At 38.7% G+C, this 26562-nt stretch overlaps 1 protein-coding gene across 3 annotated transcripts in view; it reads left to right on the top strand.

The window, feature by feature from the left end:
- Positions 1-228: 228 nt before the first annotated feature.
- LOC131041273 (uncharacterized) overlaps positions 229-26562 on the top strand; it is a 162680-nt gene continuing 136346 nt past the window's right edge. Inside the window, exons 1-3 of one of the 3 annotated variants that reach the window (XM_057974304.2) lie at positions 229-247; positions 428-542; positions 1264-4080. In XM_057974304.2, coding sequence (XP_057830287.2) covers positions 1290-4080 — 2791 coding nt within the window. In that variant the 5' untranslated portion in view covers positions 229-247; positions 428-542; positions 1264-1289. Of the gene's footprint in view, positions 248-294; positions 543-1263; positions 4081-26562 lie in introns of those variants that run through there. The other 2 variants (XM_057974306.2, XM_057974303.2) reach the window with 2 other exon arrangements.

Raw genomic sequence — 26562 nt, 5'->3', positions numbered from 1 at the left:
TATTTTATTCCTTTTTTTTCCGTAAATTGAAATCTATTTAGAAAACAGAAAAATATTTTTAACGCTTTCCCGGACAAGTCGATGCCACATCGGATTTTGTCGCAAATGTTGATTAAAAAAATATCTTCCAAAGGAGGATTATTTTTTATTTACCATGTTATTTTATGTGATGAAGGTGGAGTTAAGCGGTAGACAACAGAATCAGATTACTGACCAACACAGCCTGTAAAGCTAGATGTCTTAATAGGTAGGCCAATCCCAACTGATGATCTGGTGTGATTTTTTTTTTCTTTTTTTTCCCTATCCATTTAAAAATAAAAATTCTTTAATTCGCCCGCCTATGTCGGCGAAATGTTAAACAACGTCCGGATGCCAAATTTCGTGAAACGATTGCACGATTAAAGATTATTTCAAAATGAATTGGCAGCATATTTCTCCGAATCTGCGAATTCTTTGATCATTTAAGCTTGCTACTCTGGCGTTGGCCGAAACCCTAACCAGATATTTGGAATATTGACGGTGTATACGCTCAATTTTGTAAGGTATGGATACTTTCTTGAACCTTGTTTTATAGAGATTGAATTACTTAGATGTCGATCATCTAGTGTTGATAGAATTCACTGGCTTTGTAAACTTAATCGGCAAGTTTGGATTCACAGAATTTAGGCTTATTGCATTGTTATTTGAATAGTTGTCTGTGTTTGATGGAGTCCACTTGCCTTGTCAATTTATGTAAGTTAGGAGTTCTTGCATTTCAGATTAACATACAAAAAATCAGGGTAGTTTATTCGGTAAAGTTACAAGGCTACGTTTATGTTACTGTCGTAACACATTCGATTTACTTCTTGTGCTCGTGTCAGAGGGAATATTGTAGTTTCACAGAAAATATATCTCTCTTGTGTCTTTTTAACTGAATAGGTGTTGTGGATGAAAATTAGGGCGTTCTAGTTGGTGGAAAATAGAAGACGTTACAGTTTTCTAGTTAGTTGATATGATATATTGGCTTTACAGGGCCTTTATGGATATACTAGGTTGTTTGCTTCCTTAAAGAGTAATCAATGGCTAAGAACTTTGGATTGTGCATGACTATGTGCGTTGGTTTCATGCGTTTGTTGAATATTTGGCAGTTGTTGGATTGAAATGGTTCCAGGTCTGTTGTTGCAGGAAGAATGGTTTGTCACACGGTGATTGTATTTAAATCTGACTGATGGTCAGAATTTTTTTATCTGTTTATTAATTTTGTGACGGCTGGTATTGCAACAGACATCCTCTGGTTATAGCTAGGCACAATGGACTGTGTTTCTGGTGCCGAGGACAGAGAGTCTTTGCCCATACTACAGGTGAATAGTTGGGGTCCAGTGCAGCTAGACCTGACAGAGGTTAAAGAGGCTTCCCTCTCACCCGGAAGAGATTTTTTGCTTTTGCTTTCCCACAATTGTGAGGCTTTGCTTCTTCCCCTTCAGAATGATCTTCGAAAGCAGGCTTTGACTGCTAGTTTGTCTTCATTGCCAGTTTCTCCACAACAGCCTGCTTCACCAAAGGACCATAGCCAAGATTCAGCTGAGCCAAAATTCTATACACCTCTTAGCTCAAAAGCAAGGAGGTTTTCTAGCCCTAATTCTTTGTCCATGTGCACTCCTGAAGGCACAGATATACTGCAATCTACACCATTTTATACTCCAGCATATACTTCTTTTAGAAACTGTAATCAAGCACATGACATGCCATCATATAATCAATATGTGACTCCTGAAATGCACCCTTCCTCTTCCTATATGGAACCTTCATCAACTGGCAGAGAGAGCCCTTCATGTTCAACTTCCAGCCGTTTTCCTTGTATCTCTGATGTCAGATCATCAGCTTGGGGATGCCCAGGTGATGAATGCACCGGAAATGAATATGGTGGGAACTTTAAACAGCTTCTTTTTGTGTCAGGTAAGCGTGGGCTCATAGTTCATGCTTTCTGTAGTGATGAATTAGAGTATGGCAGGACAAGTATGGGGCTGAATGCCTCAAGAGAAGCAGGTGGGAAGGAGCCAGCTGACATAAGGAATGCATCAGGAAGGTTAGTAAATTGGGGACCTGCTGGTGTTTTGGATGATTGTTTTGCAGATGTGGCTCATTCAAGTGAACAAAGCAATACGTACAATAGAAGTGGGTTTCAGGAACAAATCAATATCACTGGTGAAGTTGGAGGAAGGGGTAATGAGAAAACATCAGGGACTGAAGATTCTAGTAGAAATTCTACCTCAAAGAGATGGTTGGAGTCTTTTCTTATAGATATGGAGATGGAGGAATCTGGAGGCAATATTAATGCTAAGTTTCCAATGAAGTCTTCAATCCCTTCTTCAGCCAAGGTGGTCTCTTTCTATATTTCTTGTACATCTTCGGCATTTTTGCATTTTATTAGGTCTGGAGGGAAAGCATTGCCTCATGCTACAGATGATCCTGGGTTAAATTCTATCATAAAAAAGGAACAGGAGAGCAGGGAAATGAATCAATCGTTAACCACTGGTTCAGTTCAACCACTTGACTCTTGGTCTGGGGATAAGAATTGTTCTGGTGTTGTTTCAGAGAAATTTTCTTCGACTGATAGGAACAATGGTCTTAAAATCACATATGAATTTTCCAAGCTATTTTCAAGCCCTTCTCATAGAGTTGTTGGGATGGTTTTGACAGGGCAGGGTTGTATATCTGAAGCAGTTGAAAAGTGTTCTTCTAAACCTGAAGTTGAGCTTTTTCTTTTAGTTGCAATGGTACATGAATGGGGGATAAGCTGGACATGCTCAGTAGATCTTCAAAATTTGGCGTTAAGCTTAATGCCAGACAGCTGTTGGTCAGCATTTCAGTTATCCGAGGATGTTCTTTTTGGCCTTAAGGAATCGGGCAATATTTTCATGTGGGCTGCAATGACTGGTCAATTTGTTGGCTATATTGATGTCATGTATCACTGTGGATTAGATTTGGGACCACATACTCATATGGAAGAAGGGCCTGGGCAAGTAAATAATTCGCCAGAGGATGAAATTGAACAAAGTGGAACGAGCAGGGTAGAAAAACAATCTGGCTGTGAAACGGGTACAAAATTGCTGAATTTGCAAAAAAGTGAGAAAGTCAGACCTGGGTATTGCTTCAGAGGGTTGTCGGTGACAGCAAACTCATTGCTGATTGCTGCTACTGACAAGCATGGATTGGTTTATGTGATCTCTACAGATGAATATTTTGCAGGCTCTGAAGGAGTTTCTGATAAATCCAGATCATTATCTGAACCTCTAAATTTTTCTGATCTCAGTGTTCTCTCTTGCTGGGAAGTAGCAGGCTCTAGTATTGGGAGTCAAAAAAAGTGCAGCGATCTTCCAAATCGCTACTGGCTCAAGTCTTTTACTGATGGAAAAGGAAAAGACATTCACTGTAGTGAAGAAATTGCTTCAAGGAGTAACCGAGCTGCATGTTCTAAGCCTGCAGCTATTCAAGTCTCTCCTGATTCCAGTGGGTTTGTGAGCAATTTACATAGAAAGGATAGGCTTATATTTTCTGAAGGAAAAAATGTACAAGCTTTACGTAGAGTTTTTCTTCCCTCAGAACAGTCTGACTCAGATGCTATTATTTCTTTGGGTCCCTATGGAGTCACGAAGCTTGTTCACACCAGCAATTTGAAGACAGCCATGAAGGAGTTCAAAGTTGTCCATGCTTCACTACGTCTAGCTGGCGTCATTCTTGAGGATAGAGACTTGGATGCTAATCATAAATTCACAGGTTCCAGATACATGGGAAAGGAAAAAAGGTTTCTGGGAGAAGTTATTGGTTTTTGTTCCGAAGGATGTCTATACATGGTCTCACAATCTGCACTTCATGTTGTCTTACCTCCACTTTCAGTTTCCCCAAGTGTCCCAAGATCTTCACCTCGAGGACAATTGCTGTCTAGAGGCATTGATGTCTTCGATTTTTCTACTCAGTATGGAATTCCACTTTCTGTTGATTGCAAAGGGGTACCATATCAACCATGGCAAATTGAAGTACTAGACAGGGCTCTTGTGTTTGATGGCCTCAAAGAAGCTGAACACCTATCAGCAGAGAATGGTAAGTAGATTAGTACCCATTACTTAAGATGCTGCAAAGTTGTGATTCTATTTTTCTTTCACACTTGTCCAATATTTCAGATTTTTTTTCCCCATTTTGCCCAGTTCAACTCATAATGATTTGTTCTAACCGTGGCAGTGATGTTTATTAAAGTGAAATACAATAGGCTTCAAAAAAGGTAAAAATGTTTGAGCAAAAAAGTGGGGGAATAATTGCTGTATGTAATTTCATTCCTAATTTGTTTAAAGCAGATTTTCCAAAGCATGTAGTTTATAGAAGTTAAAAAAAAGTAAAGATAATATTTTAGGTTGCTGCCAAGAAAGACACTGATTTTTTGTATGAATTTTTACTTGTTCAATCATTCCGTAAGGGTATGTTTTTCCATTCACCTTATATATTGTTCAAATGAGGTGTACAACCCTACTCTTCTCGAGATTTGAACGTGTGACTCTAATGTCCCCAACTCAAGCCATGGGGCTTAACTATGCATTGGCAGTCCTTTCCTCGGATTACCCAAGAGGAATAGGACATAGAGCATCATTGTGTAAGTGAGTCTTTTGTTTGTTCTCTATTCTATTCTTAAGTTGTGGGCACATCTTTTTATGCAACTTAAGTGGCTCTTAGGCTAAAGACTTAATATTTCCTGTTTTGAGTTTAATGACTTAAGAGACATGTACTTTAACTTTAAGTGATTTTAATTAAATGTGCCAAAAAGGTCAAGGGGGCATTGGAAAATAAGGAGCCTATTGGCTCATTTTTGAGGATTTTATTTGGAGCATTGTATTGGGCTTGCAATGAATCTATGGCTGAGATTAAGTCATTCTTTTGGGAATCATTATATAACATATTAGGGTTCTCTTGGAGCTCATTATGCGATCATACTTTCTCTATTACTGCTGCAATATTTTGACTTGAGGCTTGAAACCCTTGGATTTCCCTGATTTGGGAGAGACATATAGGCTCCCCCTAGTCAATAGGGTGTTTCAGTTGAAGGGCTTTGGTCTGTGATGCCCTAGCACATCATTTTCAGAGCTGCCTATTCTTATCACGTTTTGGAGACCATTTCAGAGGTGTGATTCATAGATATTATAGCAAGCTTCTTGCCTTTCTTGAGCATCCTTGAGGCTAGCATCAACAAGGACATGGGTGACGTCTTGGTGAGACCCAATGCTAATTTTCTGAGGGTTTGAAGGCATTTTCTATGTTTTTGGGCATTGTCATGTCCACTGCTGGTAACATTCATCTCAGAAAATTAATGTAAGCTATTTCTGAAATTTTTGGGCAGTTTTATGTGTGTTTTCTGTAACTTTTTGATATTCAGAAATATTCCAGAATTTCTACAAATTCACAGAAAAATCAGAAAAATATTCTGAGCGTAGATTTGAGTTTGTTGAAGATTTATCTATTTGCAATATTATTTCAGAATTTTCTATTTCATATTTTTGGAGATGTTGTTTTTCCATTATTCCCATTTGGGGATATTATAGTGGTATTAGAGTTGAAAGTCTGGGCTGTTTGTATGTGTGGAAAGGGTGTTCATAACATCGAAAAGTAGGGGATAATGGATTTCAGTGATCAACCACCTACATTAGGTGAAGAGGAGGCAAAACAAATGTTTACGGAAATGCTAAAACAGTTACAAAACACCAATCTCTATTTTAGTCAGTTGGTTCATAACACAACAAATGAAAGAGATAGGGTGCATGTGGAGAGAGAGGAAAGTAGCAAAGCTACAAAAACAATGAAAATTCCACTAGAAAATCTTTGGGTTCATCACAATCTAGACCTCGCATGCCTACCTTTCTAAAAGAGGATGAGCCTATATAGGAGGAACCCATGGAGAACAATGAGGATGTTGATATTTTGGTTAAGTATCAAGCTTTGGGGACAGATTTTCAGTTAGCGATCTCTTTTAGAGATTTATTGGAGGTCACCAAATGCACAAAGCCAAAGCCAAATCAGTGGAATCAAGGGAAGAAGAATTATGGGCTATAGAAAAGCTTGGGTCGTTTATCCATGCCGAGCTTTGATGGATCATCCAAGGGTACAACTAGAGCTTGGATTTAGAAGTTGGATGGTTACCTTGCCCCGAATCAGATGAAGGACACTGTTGTGAGGTATTCACACATCGCCCCATCGCAATGGGGACCCCCACTTTTTTCTTGCTTTCTAGGATAGTGTTAAGAGTCCTTAACTATTAGCCTTTGCATTAGAGGGGGGTATAGGTGGTCAAAAAGCCAGGAGTCAGGTGAATAGCCTTGTGTGAGGTGTGAAATGAGTAAGTTAGAACTTTCACTTCATGTGCATACCCTCAACAGCATACTTCATTACTGGCACCCTTGGAGCGAATTCCCCTAGAAAGCCTTATTTGAATTTGAATTAGAGCCTTTGAATGAAAATAGCGAGCATGGTTTTGATTTGAGATCACCTCATTCTTTAGAGCGAAGTTTCCTTCATGTGATCCATTATAGGAGCAAATTTTGCATTTTAAGCCTTCATGAGGTAAATTTGATGTGTTTTGAGAATGAAAGCTTGAGAAATCTAAGGATTGACATTGAAGTGATGAAGGAAGGGTTCATTTTGGTTTTCAATTCACCTTCAAGGCAGGAGGAGCAAACTTCATCTTCATGAACTCAACCACATGAGCGAACTTCACAAATTGAGGTACCTAAACGAATTCCATGATTTGGAGGGAGATGAGCGAACTTCACAAGTTGGGGGAGATGAGCGAACTTCACAACTTCAAGAGGATGAGCGAATTTCACCTTGAGCAACATGGAAGTAAACTTTACAAACTATGGAAAGAGTGGTTTCAAAAGTAAGATTGAAAGGCGAAGTTCAAAGATGTTGCTTCATGTGATGGATGATAGGATCTAACTTCATGTGCTTGATGAGAGAAGCAAACTTCAAGAATCAAGGGGGATGAGCGAACTTCAAAGATCAACCTAGATGAGCGAACTCCAAAAATTGAGGTATATGAGTGAATTTCATATTTGGAGATGGATGAGCGAACTTCAAGAATTAAGGGAGATGAGTGAATTTCAAGGATCAAGCTACATCAGCAAACTTCACAAACTCAATGATATGAGCGAACTTCAAAGAACAACCTAGATGAGCAAACTTCAAGGATCAACCTATATGAGCAAACTTAAAAAATTGAGGTATATGAGCGAATGTCATATTTGGAGATGGATGAGCGAACTTCAAGAATTAAGGGAGATGAGCGAATTTCAAGGATCAAGCTACATCAATGAACTTCACAAACTCAATGACATGAGCGAACTTCAAGGATCAGAATAGATGAGCGAAATTCATAATGGAAGAGTGAAGGAGATTTGAAAGCATTCAATTTGAAATAAACTTCACAAATCAAGATATATTAGCGAACTTCAAGGATCAAGCCACATGAGCGAATTTCACAAGATGGAGACATATGATCGAACTTCAAGGATTGAGAAGGATGAGTGAACTTCAAAATTTAAGATACATGAACGAATTTCACATTTTGAGGATGAATGACCTTCAAGAATCAATGCATATGAGCGAACTTCATGATTAAAGGGAGATGAGTGTAATGTCCCCATTTTAGCAGACTTGGATTTTGTGAGATTAGCCTATTATCCTGACCCTCGTAGGCTAATGTGTTGGATAGAGGGTCATTTGAGGATTGGTATCATCTCCAGTGTTCAGAGTGCTTCAGTTTGGTCTTCGTTTGGCATCATTCGGACATCATTTGCTATACTTACTATTTATAGTAAGTTTGAGATGTTAGAGATGGACCCCTTCTATTTTTAGTAAAGGGGTATGGTCATATGCAGCTTCATCATGTCAGCTCCCAGCTCAGACGGTGTTTAAAAATGTGGAGATATTAATGTTTATTTAGTTTAAATAAACATTAATGTTTTGAGCTTATATTATTAAGTTATAATATAATTTTATATTATAACTTAAGTAAGGGTCCAAGTATCATTAAAGGGGACCATTTAATTAATTAATTGTGGCTCTTTTACCAAGGTGAAATATTAAATGACAAAGTGAAAATATTATATCATTAAATGTCATTTAATATCATTAATTGATTTAATGCCTTATTGGAGAAAATCGAACCTTCATGGGAAATATATATAAGGCTTTTGAAAAGAAGAGAAGGGGGGATTGATCATTGTTATTTTTGATGAGAAGACTTGTCTCTTGGCTTTGGAGAAGAAGCTGGGGTTTCTGCAGCTTGTCCAGAGTATCGACATTGGAGAACGTGAAGACTTCATTGCATCAGCAATCTGAGGGTGTGAGATATTCATCTGAAGTTGCTCCTAGGGTTGGCTTCATCCAGAAGTTGACATTGTGCTGATTGGGGATTTATTTTCAGATTTATTGGCATAGTTGAGGGTATATGTATATGGCAGACTGAGAACATCATACAGAGGGTTTATTTGCTGCTACAGTGTCATGAACAGTGCGTGTGAACAGTGTGCTACAGTACTGCGCTACAGTAAACGCTACAGTACCTTGCCAATTTTGTGGTCTTTGTGGAGACCAAATTGGAGATGTTTGTTCAGATTTATGATGAAGATTGAATAAGGAGTCTTTGGCTGCTTCTTCTACATTCTGCAAACCCCTGTAGCCGCCTTCATCACCTACAGATTGGGGTCGATTGATATTCCAGGTGACATTCAACATTGATCAGCCACTTAGCTTTCATGCCAACTGTTTGCTTAAATGCCTAATGGCTGTAGGTGTACTTTGGGATGCATGACAAGTGTTTGTCTTAATGTCTACTAGCTATACTAGTTAATTTCAGTCATTCCATGTGTGTGTAAGGTCTAAAACAGCTAGCATATCATTTCTATAACAACTTTGCATTGTTAGAAGCTTTCCATAACTTCATTTGCAGCCTACAAACCCAAAGAAGACAAATAAAGAATTCACTACAGCGGCTTCAAACATTGTATGCCAAGTGTTTGACAATATTCCTTGGGGTTCAAATAAGCGAAACAGGGTCAGATTAGCCAAGGGATATTACAATGAGCAAATTCAGTGTCCAAGCACCTAAGAGTGAATGTCATGAACGAACCTCACAAATTAGCCTAGATGAGCGAACTTCAAGAGTTGAGGTATATGGGCGAATTTCATATTTGGAGATGGATGAGCAAACTTCAAGAATCAAGGGGGATGAGCGAACTTCAAAGATCAACCCATATGAGCGAACTTCATGTTTTGTCATACATGAGTGAACTTCATGTTGAACTTAATGAACTCAAGCACATGAGCGAACTTCAAGAATCACCATATATGAGTGAATTTCATGATTTGGAGGAGAGGAGCGAATTTGTTTCATTTACTCAAGATAGGATGCCAAATAGCCAATAGATCATTTCCTTGTGCTAATTCGACATCTTAACAGAGAACAACTTTGAATTTGAATGATGAAAGGTAAGTTAGAGGGCTACTTCATGAACTAAGGTACATGAGCGAACTTCAACTTCATGAACTGAGGTACATGAGCGAATTCATGTTTTGAGCTTCGGGAGTGAATTTCTTCTAGTAGCCTTCCCTAAGGGCAATTCATCATGTTTGCATCAATGAAGATAAGTGAATGGCTCAGCATTGGAACCCATAACATGAAGATAAGTGAATGAAAGTGAGTTCAAAGGTAAAGTTAATGGTAATTTCATGAACATCAGGGGATAGAGTGAACTTCAAAAAACTCCTCTCTAGGAGCGAAAAACAACTTCAAGTGTTCCTTCACGAAGGCGAACTCTCTCTAAATGCTCTGATCAAACTTGTAAAACGCATAAAATCAAGGGATATATTAAGTTAGAAGAACTATCAAGGTTATGTAGTATGAATTTGATATCATGTTTGTTTTTGTTTTGCAGATGAGGATGGTGATTGCAAAGCAAAAGGACAGGGAAGATTGCAAGACTCCACCATCATGCAAGTTCAAAAAGAAAAATTCATTAGCAAGCACAAGGGTATCAAGGAAGGAGGATCAACTCTTACAAGCACCAGGGAGTCACAGAAAAGGAATTCCAAAGAAGAGAAGTAGTTGTGACATCAGGAGTTCGTTCCAAAGCAACATCAATACTTCAAAACTAATATCCACACCTTGCATCTCCATGAATGAAGCCCTCAAGAGGATAGTTTCAGAAGAGTTAATCAAAGCTAGAAGATCATCATCACTGCTGAAGCTGGATAATGTTGAGTATCAAGAAATATTCATTCATGATGATCTATCAAGCCTACAAGTGCAAGTTAAAGATGGAATCCTAGTCATCATCCCAGTCACCACCTACCAATTAGAGAAGATCCACATCAACATGTCTTGATTCAACGAACCTGTTCATCCATGATGGCACAAACTTCAAAGCACCTACCCCTGATATCTATTGGTCATGACAAAGTGTGGATTATTTCATCGGCCATTGTTCTCAAATTGATCTGAACCATTGAATTGTATTGTATTGACTATTGAGAGCACTGTAAAAGGCTCAAATCTCTCATTTATAAAGGTTAATAGCTAGCAAATAGAATATCGAGTAGAGTATAGAGTAGTAAGCAGTGAATAGAAGTTAGAGTAGATTAGGAGTAGGAAGAATTGTTGTTATGACTTGTAAATGATATACTCTTTTCTTTGAAGTTGTGGTGAAATTTGGTATTTCAACAAGCCTCATGGTTCTACTTCTCATTTTGTTTTCATGTTAATTAGATTGGATGGAGGAAATTGTTGAATGTATTTATGTGGAATCCGTTTGATCCACACCACTAGCCTCTTGCTGATTGTAAGTGTGCCTTGTGTGGTCAAGTGGAATGATATGAGCTTAACTTCGTATCGTTATATATCCATTGCTTATGCATTAAATTGAATGGTGATCAATGTTTGATGGTATTGATTCGAATATCTTTGAAATGTCCTTAGAAGATTGCATTGAGCTTGTGTTGGATTGTTCAAGTTGATGGTGAGACCTCGCCCAATGGGGTTCCATCTGATCACTAAACTATTTGCTCACATTCTAGGTCTTAGAATAGACTCTCTCAACCTTCCATCTTTTGCCCTTTTTTCAAAGTCAAGCTAGTTTAGGACAAAAGAGCATCACAAGATTGCAACATCAAATGATCGAGTTCCAACGATTCAAGCATTCGACAATTCAACGTAAGACCCCTTGTGATACCAGCAATCACATGAACCAACTGTGCTTATCCACACGTCAAGACCTAACATTTATGAACCTTTTATCTGAAGTGATCCTTAAGCTAATCTTCAACATTTGAGAAGCTTTGTTCAAGAGAGGGTAAGATACTTTTGGGTATTTTATTCTGTGTTTGCATGTGCGTAAAAAACATATCAACAGATACCAAGGCCATCAAGTTTGCTACCCTTCACCTCAAAGGAGTGGCACATGAGTAGTGGTATCACGGTGTAGTGACACAACGTAATGGTGCAATTCTTATGGTCAATTTCACACTACATTGATAGAGTGGTTTGACCACAAGGATTCAGAGGCATACTCTAGAGAATTGACTTAGTTGAGACTTGTTGGGACACTTGATGCATACATTTCAAAGTTTCAGTAGTTCTTAGTAATGGTTTTAGATGTGACTATGAGGAGTTTGACTTCTTGGTTCATAGAGGGTTTGTTAGAACCTTGTAGAGGTTGGGTTAAAGTTTTTGATCCACCATCTTTGTAGGACACTGTTAAGCATGCAAGGAACATGGAGCTATCCACATTGTAGACTAGATTTTCCAGCAAGTTTCCGCAAAGATCCTTAACACAAAGTTTCCCGTAGAGAAATGACATGAAACTAGAGTTTTCTAGACTAGTTGGTGACTTTTCTAGGCCACTTGCTGGTGCACATCGTAACTCAAGGGATGATTTGAGACAAAAGAGGCTTTGCTTCGACTTTCATGACCCTTGGACACCTAGATATTAGTGTAGAAGTGGGGGTAAGGCCCATTGGATTGAGGTTTTTGAGGATCCTAGTGATGATGAGTTAGATGAGATATATGTTCTCAATGAGTAGATGGATGCAGAAACAGTACAAATGAGCATCAAGATGATTTGACATAGATGGATGGTGCAATTGCTACCATTACTAGCACTCCACATTATAACACCTTCAGAGTAAGGGGCATTATGCAACGACAACAAGTTGTCGTTTTTATCAATAGTGGGGGTACTCACAACTTCATTAATTGATCCTATGTGAAGAAGCATGGTTTGCAAGGCGAGGAGCATGATGGATTCCTAGTGTAGACAATGAGTGGCACGATGTTGCGTTATGTTAATCATGTTCCTCAACTAAGTATGACTTTAGGTAATTACACCCTTACTGATGCTTTTTATGTTGTTGATATTGATGAGACCAATGTTGTGTTGGTTGTTCGGTGGTTGCATTCTATAAGTCCACATGTCACGAACTTTAACACTATGTTGTTGAGTTTAATTGTAGATGGTCAATTGGTGGTATTATGGGACTTATCTTCAGATGCTCTTAGAGTCATTTCAGCTAGGAGGATGGAGAGCATTTTTTAGCATTAGAGCCCGAGTGGGCAACACAGTGGTTCATTTCAGATAGGTTTACTGATACAAGACAACATGGCTATCATGTTGATATATAGGGCTTGTTGGACAAGCATAGTGGTGTTTTCAGATTTACCACATGTTCTACCTCCAGATTGTGGTTTTGAACATGTTATTGAGCTTGTTGATAGCAAGCCAGTTAATATGGATCCGTACTGTCATCCTAAACAATTCAAGGATGAGATTGAAAAGACTATTTGGGAGTTGCTTGATGCAGGACATATACGGCCTAGTTCTAGCCCCTTTGCTTATTTTGTTGTCTTGGTGAAGAAGAAGAATGGTACCATGAGGACATGCATTGATTATTGTGCACTAAATAAGAAGACCATCAAGAACAAGTATCCTATTTTGTGCATTGATGAGCTGATGGATAAGCTACATGGAGCGGCCTATTTCTCCAAAATAGATCTTTGTTTTGGATACCACCAAATTTAAGTTCTAAAGAAGGATGCGCATAAGACAACTTTTAGGTGCCATTATGGACATTTTGAGTATTTGGTGGTGCCCTTTGGGTTATCAAATTCTCCAACTACTTTTAGTCTTGCATGAACCATGTGTTCAACAAGCTGTTGCGGAAGTTTGTGCTAGTCTTGTTTAATGACATCTTGGTATACAATAGGACATGGGAGGAGCATATACGACACCTAGATGAGGTGTTAAGTATCTTATTGATTAACTCCTTTTTTGTGAAAGCCTCTTAAGTGTGAGTTTGGTGTGTGAAGTTACACATAGAGGAGATTCAAGCTATACTTGATTGGCCACCACCAAAGAATGTGGCCCACTTGACAGGCTTCATTGGTCTATGCACATATTATAGACGATTTGTGAAGGGATTTTTTTATTAGCCGCTCCTTTGACATATTTGACCAAGAAGGATACCTTTGTTTGGAAAAATGAGACTAAAAAGATCATGGACCATCTTAAGAAAGTAATGAGTACTTGTCCTGTTTTGACTTAATCGGATTTCTTTAAACCTTTTGTGCTCGAGTGTGATGCATTCGGTATTGGTATTGGGGTTGTCTTAATGCAAGACAAGCATCCAATTGCTAATGAGGGCCAAAAATTGAAAGAGGTTGAAAAGATTTTCTCTACATATGACAAGGAAATGTCAGCAATCATGCGTGCACTTGAGAAGTTCCGTCACTATGTTGTGGGCAGCAAGCTTATAGTAAGGGCTAATCATAATAGCCTCAAGTATTTCATAGAGCAAAAAGGATTAAATGAGAGGCAACAACATTAGGTGAGTAAGCTTCAGGGATATGACATTGATATTGAATTTGTCAAAGGGAAAAATAATGTTGTTGCTGATGCATTATCTAGAAACCCTTCAGTTTGCCCACTTTTAGAAATTTCAGTCTCTTGGAAGGATCATCTACTAGTAGAATATTCAAAAAATCAGAATGCTTGTGAGATTCTAGATGGTAAAATCAGTGTTGAAAGGTATTAAGTGTTGAATGACATCATCTATTTTAAGGATAGAATCCATTTTGTATTGGAAAGTAAGTAAAACACAAGATTCTTAAAAAGGTGCGCCTGGTAACATTTCCTGCATTGAAGTCACTATCCAAAGGTCTTAAAAATCAATTTTATGAGTACAACATTGTATATGGGTCGTTTGATAGGGAGTATTTACTAGTCACTAGCTACATGAGTTGTGAAAAGCTACAAAAGTGGTGCTAGGCATAGGGAGTTTGTCTATAATGGGAAAGTTTAAGGAAATTGTGGTTTGGATGAAGTTAATAAACCCAATTGAGAGGACATTGTGACTTTGGTTAAATGTGTGGGAAAGACGTGACATATCACTTTGTTGTTAGTTATTCCAAAGGCATGCATTCCATTGTATGCTAGAAGGTGACACAGAGTGTATGGGATGTGAGAAATCCTCCTTCTAAGTTGCCAATCTTTGTAAGAGGCGTGTGGGAGGATTGACTCAGCCAAGAGGGAATGCAGCTACAGAAATGTGCTTTAATAAATAATTAGTACGACAGACCTGATTGTCACCGTGCCTGACACCTAGGTCAGATGAAAGTCATCAAGTATGCCTAAGGCTAGGAATTACAATTGATGTAAATCTGAAGGTTTGCATAAAAGAAATAGATATTCATTGATGTGCTTATATCAAAAATTTGTAATAGCAATTCCTATTACTCGTTGTAAACATTTCCAGTTCATTAGAAAAGTTGTCAACTGTTTGATGGAATTCCTAAATGAAACCCTCGGATATTGTTTTTGATCATATGATGAATTTATGATAGTTATAGCTATTCTAAGCATTGCATTCAAAAGTTATTCATAAAAATTGCATGCAAAGTTTTGGATAGAATGCCTGCAAGTCAAAATTCATAAAAATTGCAAATTTTCATGGTAGTGGTTATTACAACAGTATTAGAGCCAAGAACCTGCCAGCCTGTGTTCTCTGTTGTAGATTCAATAACAGAAGATGACAATCAAAGAAAATAGTCCTTTAGCAAAACATTTCAATGGTTCCTCCAGACTTATAGAGCCTAAGCCTTTATGCATTGGGAAAGGATCTTGAGTTTCGACATCAATCAAAAGTTATTCTGCTTAATTGTTTGAGGGAAGTAGAAAATTGTTTATCAAAGGCTGACCAATCAGAGTGTGAGAGATTGAAATGGGCTATGAAGGCATCAATGATTGCTTTGGTCTAGCTCAGGCTTATGAGGCATCCTGATGATGATTTAGGACTTGCAGTCACCTCTTGCTTCAGTGAAATAACAAGGATTACAACTCCTGAAGTTCCATATAGTGATGACATAATGAAAGAGATATTCCAGCTGATTGAGGAGAGTTCTCATGGTTTGGATAATATCAGGCATCCTTCTTTTGCTAAGAGGGTAAAAATTCTAGAAACAGTTGCAAAGGTTAGATATTATGTGGTGATGCTTGAACTTAAATGTGATGATTTAATTCTCAAAATGTTTCACTTTTTCTTTGTGAGCAGAAAATTGAAAAACTAAAAACCTAATTGACAGAAAATGAATTGGTTTCTTGTGGGTTACATATTACAGGACCCCTTAAAATGAGGAGGAACCAATTGAGAAGAGAGCAGCATTGTTTCACATGCCAGGAAGCCTGGACACCAAGTTGCACATGCAGGAAAAATAATGAAGCTGAAGCAGTGGTCCCTATCACATGTTAAATACAGCAAAGTGATATTGAGAGCAAAGAAGAAATTGAAACAAAAGAGCTTGAGTGAAAAAAGACAAAATCGGAAATCTTTTGAAATAGGTTAAAACAAATGAAAGGTATGCAGATGACAAAAATTGTGTAGTTACAAAATTTCATGGTAGTGGTTATTACGTCAAATGTTGACATAATATTACAAAACGTGTGGTTTTGTTACTTGATAAATCACCTTTTTGGATGCTGATTAGGAGATATTGTTGTCTTTTTCTTGAAACATATTTGGTGCCACCCTTCCTCTCTGCAGATCATCACTCTTTGAGAAAAGAGAAACAAGTTTATAAAGTGTTCTGACTTGTATCATATTATTTGGCATTTTCCTGAATGGTCTTTCCTTGTACAAGTTATTTTTATTTCTTAGGCTGACTGGACATTGCTTTCCGACTCAAACTGCCACCTTGCAAATCAGAACAAACACACCTTTTTTTCTTTCTTCATGAGTGTGGTTTTCTTAAGAAATCATTTGTCTTTTTATTTGGTGACTTAAAGTGCCACCATGCAAATCAGAACAAATCAATTTGTGCACTTGTTTTTTTTTTGATAGATAAGGGGCGTGAGCTGAATGGTAATGGAGATAGTAGAAGTTACCTGTTACATTCACCAGTATTTTACCCGATTTCCTACCTGCTGATTCTGGAGATGATCCTAAACAAGACTTGTTAGAAGCTTCGAAACATTTCTAATTAAACCAATCAGAGTACATAAATTGCTCATTCTGAAATTAGCTACCCAGAACATAAACATCTAAAGAAACAAGCAGATAATGAACATAAGATATACATTCAGTATCAATATAGTCCAAACTCACAGGGCAAGAATATTTCCCAATAGACTTACCTGTTATAATTAACAGTCTTTCCCGCTTATGAACGACAGATACAGTTTATGCTAGGGTACCAAAAATGGTGGACAGTACCCACCTCTCTTAATTATCCATGCTAAACATTTAAATTTTAGACAGTGAGGATAAAGAGCCTAAAACATAATTACCTGAAGCTAGGCCTGCCTAGTGGCTCCATGGGATGAAACGGCTTATTCCTTGGATACTACTGGCTTTTTCTAAGGGACTCTTTCTGTCTTCTTGGCTCCTACATGAAGAAGACAAGCCCTAATCACCACTGGTGGCAACACTTGGAAACTTACCATTTCAAAGTCCGGAAAATCCTGGGGAGCTTCACAGTCTTCGGCCACCATGTATTCCATGGGATAGAGAAGAGATCTTGGTGAATACACATACTGGTCTTGGCAAACTTGCATGTCACTCCTATAAGGTTATGGATTCGGTGAGACATTCTAAATGTCTCATCGTATCAGTAAATGTTGTTAGTGTTCGGGGAGACACGAAGCAGTCTTAGTGACCATATCGATGAGACAGATAGCGAGTCTTGGCGACACGAAGGGATATCGGTGAGACTTCGGTGTTCGATAAGACTTTCGAAGGAGAATACCGAAGTCAAGTTACTATGTCGAAAAGCAAATATCAATAAGACATTGCCAAGTCTTTTCGACAAGCAGTTTTTTGGTGAGACTTGAAGTTTCGGTAAAGTGGTAAGGGAAGGATATCGAAGTGACACCCTTTGTTGACAAGGAAGATTATGTTATAGCAGAGGGGCAATGTTGGCTACAAGGGGAATATCGATATAGCTTTTCTATTCGGTAAAGCCTTTCTGAGAGAAAACCGAAACCTTCACTTCCGATAAGCCAGATTAAATGGTGGGGACCACGGTTGATCTTGTGCTAACTTGCTGAGTTGTATATCCTCTCAGCATGCTAACTCACCGCTCGCTCAAAACACCCCTATTCCATTGGACAAAGAAGTGTACTCGGAGAAGTCACACATCGATTTTGGTGAACTCGCCTGTCATCTTGATAAAGTTTTGGTTTTAGTGAGACAATCTAAATGTCTCATCAAAATGGCAAATGCTGTGAGAGCTCGGGGAGACATGAGGCGGTCTTGGCGATGATGAAATATAGAAGGGGTTTCGATGTGATTTCAGAGTTCCGTAAGACTCTCCAAGCAGTAAGCCAAAGTCACATCTAACATCAATAGGCCATATCGATGAAACAATTGGAGCGTTTTGGTGACACGATAGGATTTCGGTGTAACTCCGGTGTTCGATAAGACTTTCAAAGGAGATTACGGAAGTCTTGTTTCTATGCCGAAAAGCCAATATCGATAAGACATTGCTGAGTCTTGGCGACAAGCAGTTTTTTGGTGTAACTTGAAGTTTTGGTAAAACGGTTAAGGAAGGATATCGAAGTGATACCCCTTGCCGACAAGGAAAATTTCGTTGTAGCAGGGGGGCAGTGTAGGAGACAAGGGAAAAAAAATCGAAATAGCTTTGCTTTTCGGTAAAGCCTTTCTGAGAGGATGCCGAAACCTTGACTCTCTCTGATAAGCTAGATTGATTGGAGGGGACTACGGTTGAACTCGTGCTGATTTGCTGGGTTGTATATTTCATGATGTCCACTAATCATGCCAACCCATTGCTCGCTCAAGACACCCTTGTTCTGAACCATTAGTTCCTACCCGTATGACCAAGCACAATTTCATCAAATATACCATCCACATCCTTATTAGTCAGTCAGTCTGCTATCACATTCCCTTCTCTATAGATGTGATTCATTGTGTATTCTTCAAATGATTTGAGTAAGTCAAGTGCTCTTTCTAGATGGCCATTTAATTTCCAATTTGGGGTAGTCCTTGTTCTTATTGCATTAATGATTATGGCCGAATTTCCTTCTATCTCTCTTTTCTTGATATTTAACTTTTTGCAAGAGCTTGAATTTCTGCCATATTGTTGGTGACTACCTGTTGTGACCTAATCACACATCACCCCATTCCAAATGGGGACCCCCCTACTTTTTAGGCCCTCTTTGTCTTTTGGTTTTGTTTTTTCGGGGTCTTTTCGCAACAGTCTCTTCGATCTCTTTGCTTTGCAAGTGTTTGGGGGTTAAATCAATCAAGTTTGCTTTTCGTTTCGGCAATTTTGGCCAACTCTACAGCTCATTTTGTCAATTTTAGGGTTTTTTACTTCAGTCCTAGATATTAGGGTTTTCCTGTAGGGTTTTGGAAGAACTAAGCATTGCATTGGAATCAGGGCCCTTTGAGGAACCTCCCAGTGAAATTTGAGCGAATTTTGAGCAATTTTCTATTTTTAGAAAGATCTTATTTTTTTAGGGATTTCATTGCAAATTAAACTTACTATTTTTAATAGTTTCCATTTTTAGTAAGTTTCTATTTTTAGTGTCCTTGAGTCCTGTTTTGCTCTAACTCTAATAAATTGAAGCACTTTCTATTTTTGGAAAGTCTATTTGTGGCAAGTCTCGTGCAGGCAGACATTGAAGATTGAACATTCCTGAAGATTTTTTCTAAATTCGAAAAGTCAAAAGCAGGCAAAGTTGATAAAAAATGGTTAAGTGTGAGCATTCATTCCAGAAGTGGAAACATTGAAGAAAATCCTCTAAGTCTGGAAAATCATTTCAAATCCTCAATCGACATCATGATCCAGAAGCAATCAAAATTCGCCAAGTCTGAAAAATGAGCGAAGGCCAAATTCCTTGACCAAGTGATTTTGGCACCCAGTCAGAGGGTAGGGCGCCAAATTGAAGTTCCCATGGAAAAAGTCAAAATAGCAAAATTCCACCATAAGCATGAAATGGTGCCCAAGGAGGGAATATGGCACCAAAGCAAGGTGCTCATGGAAAGTAAAAAAAATCCAAATTTCCTTGACTCTAGTGAAATGGCGCCCAAGTGAGGTCTCAGGCACCAAAATTAAGACAGCTTGGAAAATGAAAAAAACTCCCAAATTCCTCCATGATGTGTATTTAGTGCCTAGGTGAAGGAAAATTTTAAAATCCAAAATTCCACCACCAAATACTTCTAGCGCCCAAGTGGAGGGGTAAAGATTCAAATTGATGTCTCCATGGGAAGATGAAAGAATGGCAAATTCCTTGACACAGTGAAAACAACGCCCCAGTGTGAAGAAGGGTGCTAAAATGAATATGCCTTGGAAAAATCAAAATGCCAAATTCCTTGGCAAAGTGGAAATAGCGCCTAAGGGTGGAGTAGGGCGCTAAAACAAGGTTTCCATGGAAAGTTAAAAATTTGCAAAATTCCTTCTTCAAGTGAAATCCATGCCCAAAAGTGGAGATGGGCACCAAAATGCACAAGGCATGGAAAACTTCAAAATTGTGAAATTCCTCCACGAAGTGGAAATAATGCCCAAGTGCCAAGTAGGGCACTAAATTCAAGATGTCATGGAAAATGTGCAAAGTGTGGAATTCCTTGCTCAAGTGGAAACAACGCCCATGGATGAGGTACACTAAATCAAGGTTGCCATGGAAGATGCAAAATTCATGAAATTTCCTCCGTCAAAATGTGAATTCAAGGGTCAAGGATGAACAGGAAAGGCAAAATTTCCGCTTGGAAAAATTTAAAAAAAATTCTATTTTTAGGCATAAGATCTCATCAAAATTTCAAAATTTTTGCAGATTTGGATTCGTGAGGGAATTCTCTCTCTCCTGGACCCGGGACCTTAATTTTAGTAAAGTTCCTAAAAAATAGGGGATGGTAAAAAAATGTTGAAATTCTCCTCCAAAGCAAGGAAAGTTGAAAATCTTCAAGAAAATTCCTTCGGAGTCCAAGATTCTCTCTTCGAAAGGTTTTCTCTCTCCTAGGGTTTTGCGCCAAACGGATGGATAAAGTGAATCTCAAGTGAATCTTCCAAATTCCCTCCAAAATTCAAAAGAATGGAAGGTTGGTGAGTTGGTGAGAGAATATTCCAAGTTATGATGCACAACTCAATGCAATAAAAGAAATTTTCGATTTTGAACTCAACTACAAAGATGGGACCTGTTTGCATGGTGTCTTGGAGAGGAAAGTATGATGCATAATTAAAAACAATTGCCAAATTTGATTCCTCTCAACTTAGCAGCATGTTGGAGAAACTCTATATAAACGTGCAAGTACAATTCATTCTTCACATGCGAATTTGGAGAAAGAAGAGTTGGAGAAAAGTTAGACTTTGAGAAATTTTCATCCTTTTCAAGAAGCTTTGTTCACAGGAGGTGCTGATTTATTCCTAGAATGGCAGATTCAAGCAAGGCGACAACTATCACGCAAGCGCAGATAAAAACTGAGATGAAGGGCTTCCTTCTGGAGTCCAAGATGGTGTTTAGGTGGAAGGAGATCAGTGATACAAATTAGGAACATTCAACATGGCTGCCTTCCAAATCAGGATGTTTGGGACAGCAGGGCATAATCCATCACCTACCACTGCTAGGATTGTCAAAAGCGAAATTGTTGCGGCAATTGGTTTTCGCCCTTCTATCCAATGTCCAGACTTGATCTTGCAATGTGCAAAACACTATAATTCGGAGAGGAGAACAATTTCAACATCAAGTGGCAAGCTTTTGGCCACCTTGACCCTGAAAGCTATTAGGGAAGCCTTTGGAATTCCCTCTCATCATTCCACGACCTACAGGACCATGAATGGAGCTAAGGCAGTGCATGAGGCAGGTCCTGACAGATGTGCAAATATGGTCAACAAGCATTGGTTGCAGAAGCCTCTAGATCACACATCTCCAAAATGCCTAAGACGCTCACCATTTTTGAATTCAAGCAGAAGTATGTGGACTTGATAATGATGTTGAGCAGAATTATGGGGTGTCCACATGCCATAAATTTCGAACCATGGATGTTTTTTCTACATTGGTGAAGTCATGAATGCCAATGGATTGGTGGACTGGGTCAGATTAATTAGCCATTACGTGCATGAGCAGCTGAAAGATTTGAAAGAAAAGAAGTCCCAATCCTTATATTTGAGCTCCTATGTAATTTATATGCTCGCAAGGATGGGTGGCTTTGATGGTCTGCAAGGAAAAGGAGTTATGGGTTGTGGACCGACACAACTGAAAGTTCATGAATGTTATCCTTAGCTGCACCTCCACAATACTAATTCTTTCAAGTTGGCAAATGACACTTTTACTATGTACCTCACTAGGTTGATGCAAAATCAATTTCATACAAGAGTGTCATAAGAAGCCAGGGCTTTAGTACAGAAATTTGGGGCCACATTCTTGCAATTTCCAAAGTTTACATATATCAGGATACATGGATTCAATTTCCAGCCATAAAAATTACTGAGATATCCGTCAGACAAACTGATATTGCTAGAACTTATGAGGCAGTTGACAACATATGATCAAATTCAAAAGAAGAAAAGGAAGCTGTCCATTGAATTCCTAGTCGTCCTCGGTGACTATGTAGAAGTGTGCTCGAACTTGGCAGCAGCAAAGGAATTGGCATTCTACACCTCCAGATCTTCTTATGATACATATATTAAAATTAGGAAGGTTGCTGGATGAAAATTTGTGCACAAGTTTCACCTAGAAGATTATTGGGCAGGTGCCAAGGATGACCTTGAGGCTGGGTTGAAGATGTCTTTGTTGCAGCTGGGAAATTCATTGAAGATTTGGCTTATCTTCATTCCAGGCTTGTTACCCTTCTGAACAGATTGGAAGTAGCGGATGGTCTATGGGAGGATGTTCACATTTATCAGGACCCAACCATTCTGCGACTTAGAGCTTTGATGAAGATTCCGAAGCAAACATTGATTGATGGGAAAGTAATCTAGGAAAATTAAATCTACGACTTCTCGCAGTGGTTTTGCGCCATTTGCTTCGGAAATAATATCTTTGAAAGATTTAGTATGGAGTCTTTAACTTTGAAAGTCTCGATCAGAAGGGTGCATGAAGAAATTATCAACGTGCATAGAAGCTGAATGAAAACGGAGTGGCAGTGAACTTCTTGAGGAATCAACTGCATGAATTCTTCTTCGTAGGGTCATTTTCCAAGGAACACTTTGAGAATGCTTCTTCATTTTCCAGCACAATGAAGAAGACGCAGGAAATGATGGTGGAATGGGAGAAATTTTTCTCCAAAAGCGAAGAGGAAATCACCTTGATGGGATATTAGATTGAGAGTGCGCCAAGTGTTGCCGTGGGTGAATTGGAAGCCGTCATCTCCAATTCATCACATGTGCAATTAATGAGCGTGACAATGGTCGTCCTTCCTTGGACGAGAATCTTTTGACCGAGTAGTGGTGGCACACTTATTACAAGAATATTTTGACCAAGTGGTGGACCGGTCAATGCATGGAGAATTAATGGAGCATCTTTTGCATGCAACCGCCATATTTATGATTTTATGACAGATTCCTTTTGCATGTTGCCATCGTATGGAATGGTGGACATTTATGAATAGGGAATATTCATTGTATGATGGACAAGCTTGATAAAGTGGTGCATTTAATGCACAAATGGATGCCGTTTTGGGCATGTTTGAATTGATTGTATATGGGTTTCATGGGCATTTATTGTAGATTCCCACCTTGTTGCATCATGTGTGGGGAATCTTTTGGGGAAAAAACCTAATTAGGGTTTGCATGCCTTCTTGGTTTGAGGCCTATATAAAGGGGTGACCCCCCTCATTTGTAAAGGGAGGAGAGATTGTTTTCCGAGATTGTTGCATTAAGATTGTTGAAGTAGAAAACTTAATACATTGTTGGATTTGATGGTGTATTCGTGTTCTATTTTAGCAATTTGCATGGTCTTGCTCTCTTCATTTAGATTAGATTTGCTTTAAAGTTGTTAGATGAACGGGATTTGATGAGGTTGCTTGTTGTAAGATCCGAGCTCGTACCTTTTGTTTGCAGCTGATTGTTGCCTGCTTTGCAAGGTTAGTCTGAGCCTTTTATGTGTGGACTTAACTTCGATCATCAGGTGGATGTTCGAATTGATGGCATTCATTGGGATCTGAAAAAATTATTTCACAACCCTTGAATATTGCACCGCCTTCGTGTAGTTGTGCTATGCTGGCAAAGCGGAGTGTGGTTTTTTTTTGTACAAGCGATCTTGTCTCTTTGTTCTTAGGATTAGACTAGATTTAGTTTAGCTTCCTAAACCCTTATGTCATTTACTTTCTGCATATTTCAAATCCTAAAAGTCCCAAAAAACACATTTATTCAAAGCTAAATCATTTGTAAAGAATATCCTTGAACCGACAAATTTGTTTAAAACGTCTTTGAGTGTACGTAAGGCCCCTTGGATTACTAGTAAAACACATCAACCGAGTCACGTTCGTGCATGAAGGAACCTTGGAGTTAGCCATTTGATCTTATTGCAATCTTAGCATACGGTTTAATTTTGTTCAAGAGAGAGTAAGGTGACCGTTGGTAACTTTATTTTGTGTTAGATGCTGTCCCAAAAAACACGTCAACACTACCCCTACGGGTTTGTTTAGGTTGGCTATCTCTTCTCCATTCCAATTGTGAATAATACATCCAATTCTTGAGGCTCCCGGATTACCTCTTGAAGCTCCATCAAACTTTAGCTTAGACCATCCATTCCTAGGGGGTTTCCATCTCACTTGATCCCTCTTGTATGGATTATTCTTGTTGTCATTTTCGATGTAGGGTGGAATTTTTAGCCCCAACCATTTGTTCCTGGTTGTTTCATCCCATCTTGTTAGAACTACCTCCTTCCCTTTTTGGGAAATCAATCTACTATTGGTGATTTCCACTATGGCTGACTCTAATTTGTTAATAAATTGATCCTCATTCAAATATTTCGCTTTGAAGATCCTCCTATTTCTTTCCTTCCAAATTTCCCATATCAATATGGAAGGTGCTATTGTCCATAAGATGCTATATATGCCTTTTTTATCCCGTGTTGGCCAACTTTGAAACCAATTCAGTAGGTCATCAGGTATTGCCGTTGACCATCCTAGTCTATTGCATAACCATCTCCAACAGTTATTGTTGTATTGGCAGTTTATCAATAGGTGATTTACTGGTTCTCCCTCATTTTCAGATAGAGGACATCTAGTAGGACCTTCAAAACCTAGCTTGGTGAACCAATCTGCTGTAAGTATCCTCTCTTGGAGTGCTGCCCAGGTAAAAACACCTGCTTTGGGTAAGCAGTGGTTACTCCAGCAGAGTTTAATCGGTATAGTGGTTTCAGGATTCTGCAGTTTCTTCTTTAACACTATAAGATCCTGTTTTGGATCCTACCCAAACAAGTCTATCTTCTCCCTTTCTAAATGTGATCTTTCTATCTTCTAATAGTTTCTTAAGTGACAATTTGTGCACTTTTATTTCTTTCTTCATGAGCGCAATTTTCTTAAGGAAATCGTTTGTCTTTATATTTGCTGAATGGGCAATGATAAGCCAATCATTTCTGTCTTTTTTGGCAATTTCATAGATTACAATCCACTTTTTCTTATGGCAAGGTTCCTATTGTCTAACTACCACTTGTTGTGACGTTTTCACACATCGCTCCATTGCAAATGGTGACCCCCTTTGTTTTCGCTTTTTAGGATAGTGTTTTGAGTCGCCAATCTTTGCAAGTCTAAAGCTAGGGGTTTTCAAGAGTTTTTCTAAAGTCCTCTGGTCAATTGGATCAGTCATGATCAAATGGGCATTTTGACATCTTAGAAGTGCTAAGGTAAGCCAAAGGACAAAAAACGCAATGTCTTGTGCAATACTGAAGTCTGCCCATCAAGAAGAAGGCAATGACTTGTGCTATGCTTAAGTCTGCCATGTCAAGAGAAAAATGTCTCAACAACAAGCAAACTCTGCCCAAACACCAAGAAAATGGTGTGACAACAAGCAAACTCTACCCTACACATAGCAAAAATGGCTTGGTAGCAAGCAAACTCTGCCCATCAAGAAGTGAAATGTGTTCAGACATGGTGAAGTCCACCCAACACTTAGGAAAATTCCTTGTCCAAGTAGCAAATCCACCCAAGGAGAGGATAAGAAAATTGGCTGTGTTGATACCTTGGGGAGAAAAAATTCAGAATATTGGCTAAGTATTGATAACTTGGGGAGAAAAAATTCAGAATATTGGCCAAGTGTTGATACCTTGGGGAGAAAAAATTCAGAATACTGGCTAAGTGTTGATACCTTGGAGAAAATAAAATTTGAAAACCTGGTTAAGTGTCAAGGAAATTCCCTAAGCAAGAAGCAAATCAGCTCAAGGAAGATGAAGAAAAATTTGGCTCAGTGTTGGTGGATTCAAAGAAAAGTTGAAATCAAGTGCCAAGTTTGCTTAAGGATAGCCAAAATTCCTTGTCCAAATGTTAATTCCACCTTAGGAATAAGAAAAATTCTTAGAACAACATCAACTCCGCCTTCCACATGAAGAAAAGTCCTGAGCCAAGGCAAACTCCGCCCATCAAGGAAAGAAAATGTAGGAAAAAGTCAGAATTTTGTCTAAGTAACTTCTGTGTTTTCTTCTTTCAAGAATGTTTCTTCTGCTTTCTGCTCTCTATTCTTCTCATTCATATCAGTCTCTTCATCCAGCTTGTCTTTAGGACAATACCTCTTCCTCCTATGCCCTCCTTTTGTTTTCAGTCCGTAGTATTCTGTGAAGATCATGGCATTACGAACTGCTGCACTCAAAGCATTGTATTGAGCATGAAGTCGGTCCATCTCATCAGCTCGATTAGGTTGTCCTATACCCCTGTCATTTGCAGGCTGATTACTATGTTGATGCTGATTGAAACCTTTCAATAGTTAGGCCACTTCCTTCAGTGTTTCAGACATGCTGATGTGAAGTTCTTTAGAGCTCTTAAAGAAGGCCTTTGCTTCGTCTTCACCCATACTGGTGGTACCTTGTTCATCAATCAATTCCC

The sequence above is a fragment of the Cryptomeria japonica genome, chromosome 6 (assembly GCF_030272615.1).
Source record: "Cryptomeria japonica chromosome 6, Sugi_1.0, whole genome shotgun sequence".
Classification (NCBI taxonomy): Eukaryota; Viridiplantae; Streptophyta; class Pinopsida; order Cupressales; family Cupressaceae; genus Cryptomeria; species Cryptomeria japonica.
This window is presented reverse-complemented; position numbering and strand designations above follow the sequence as displayed.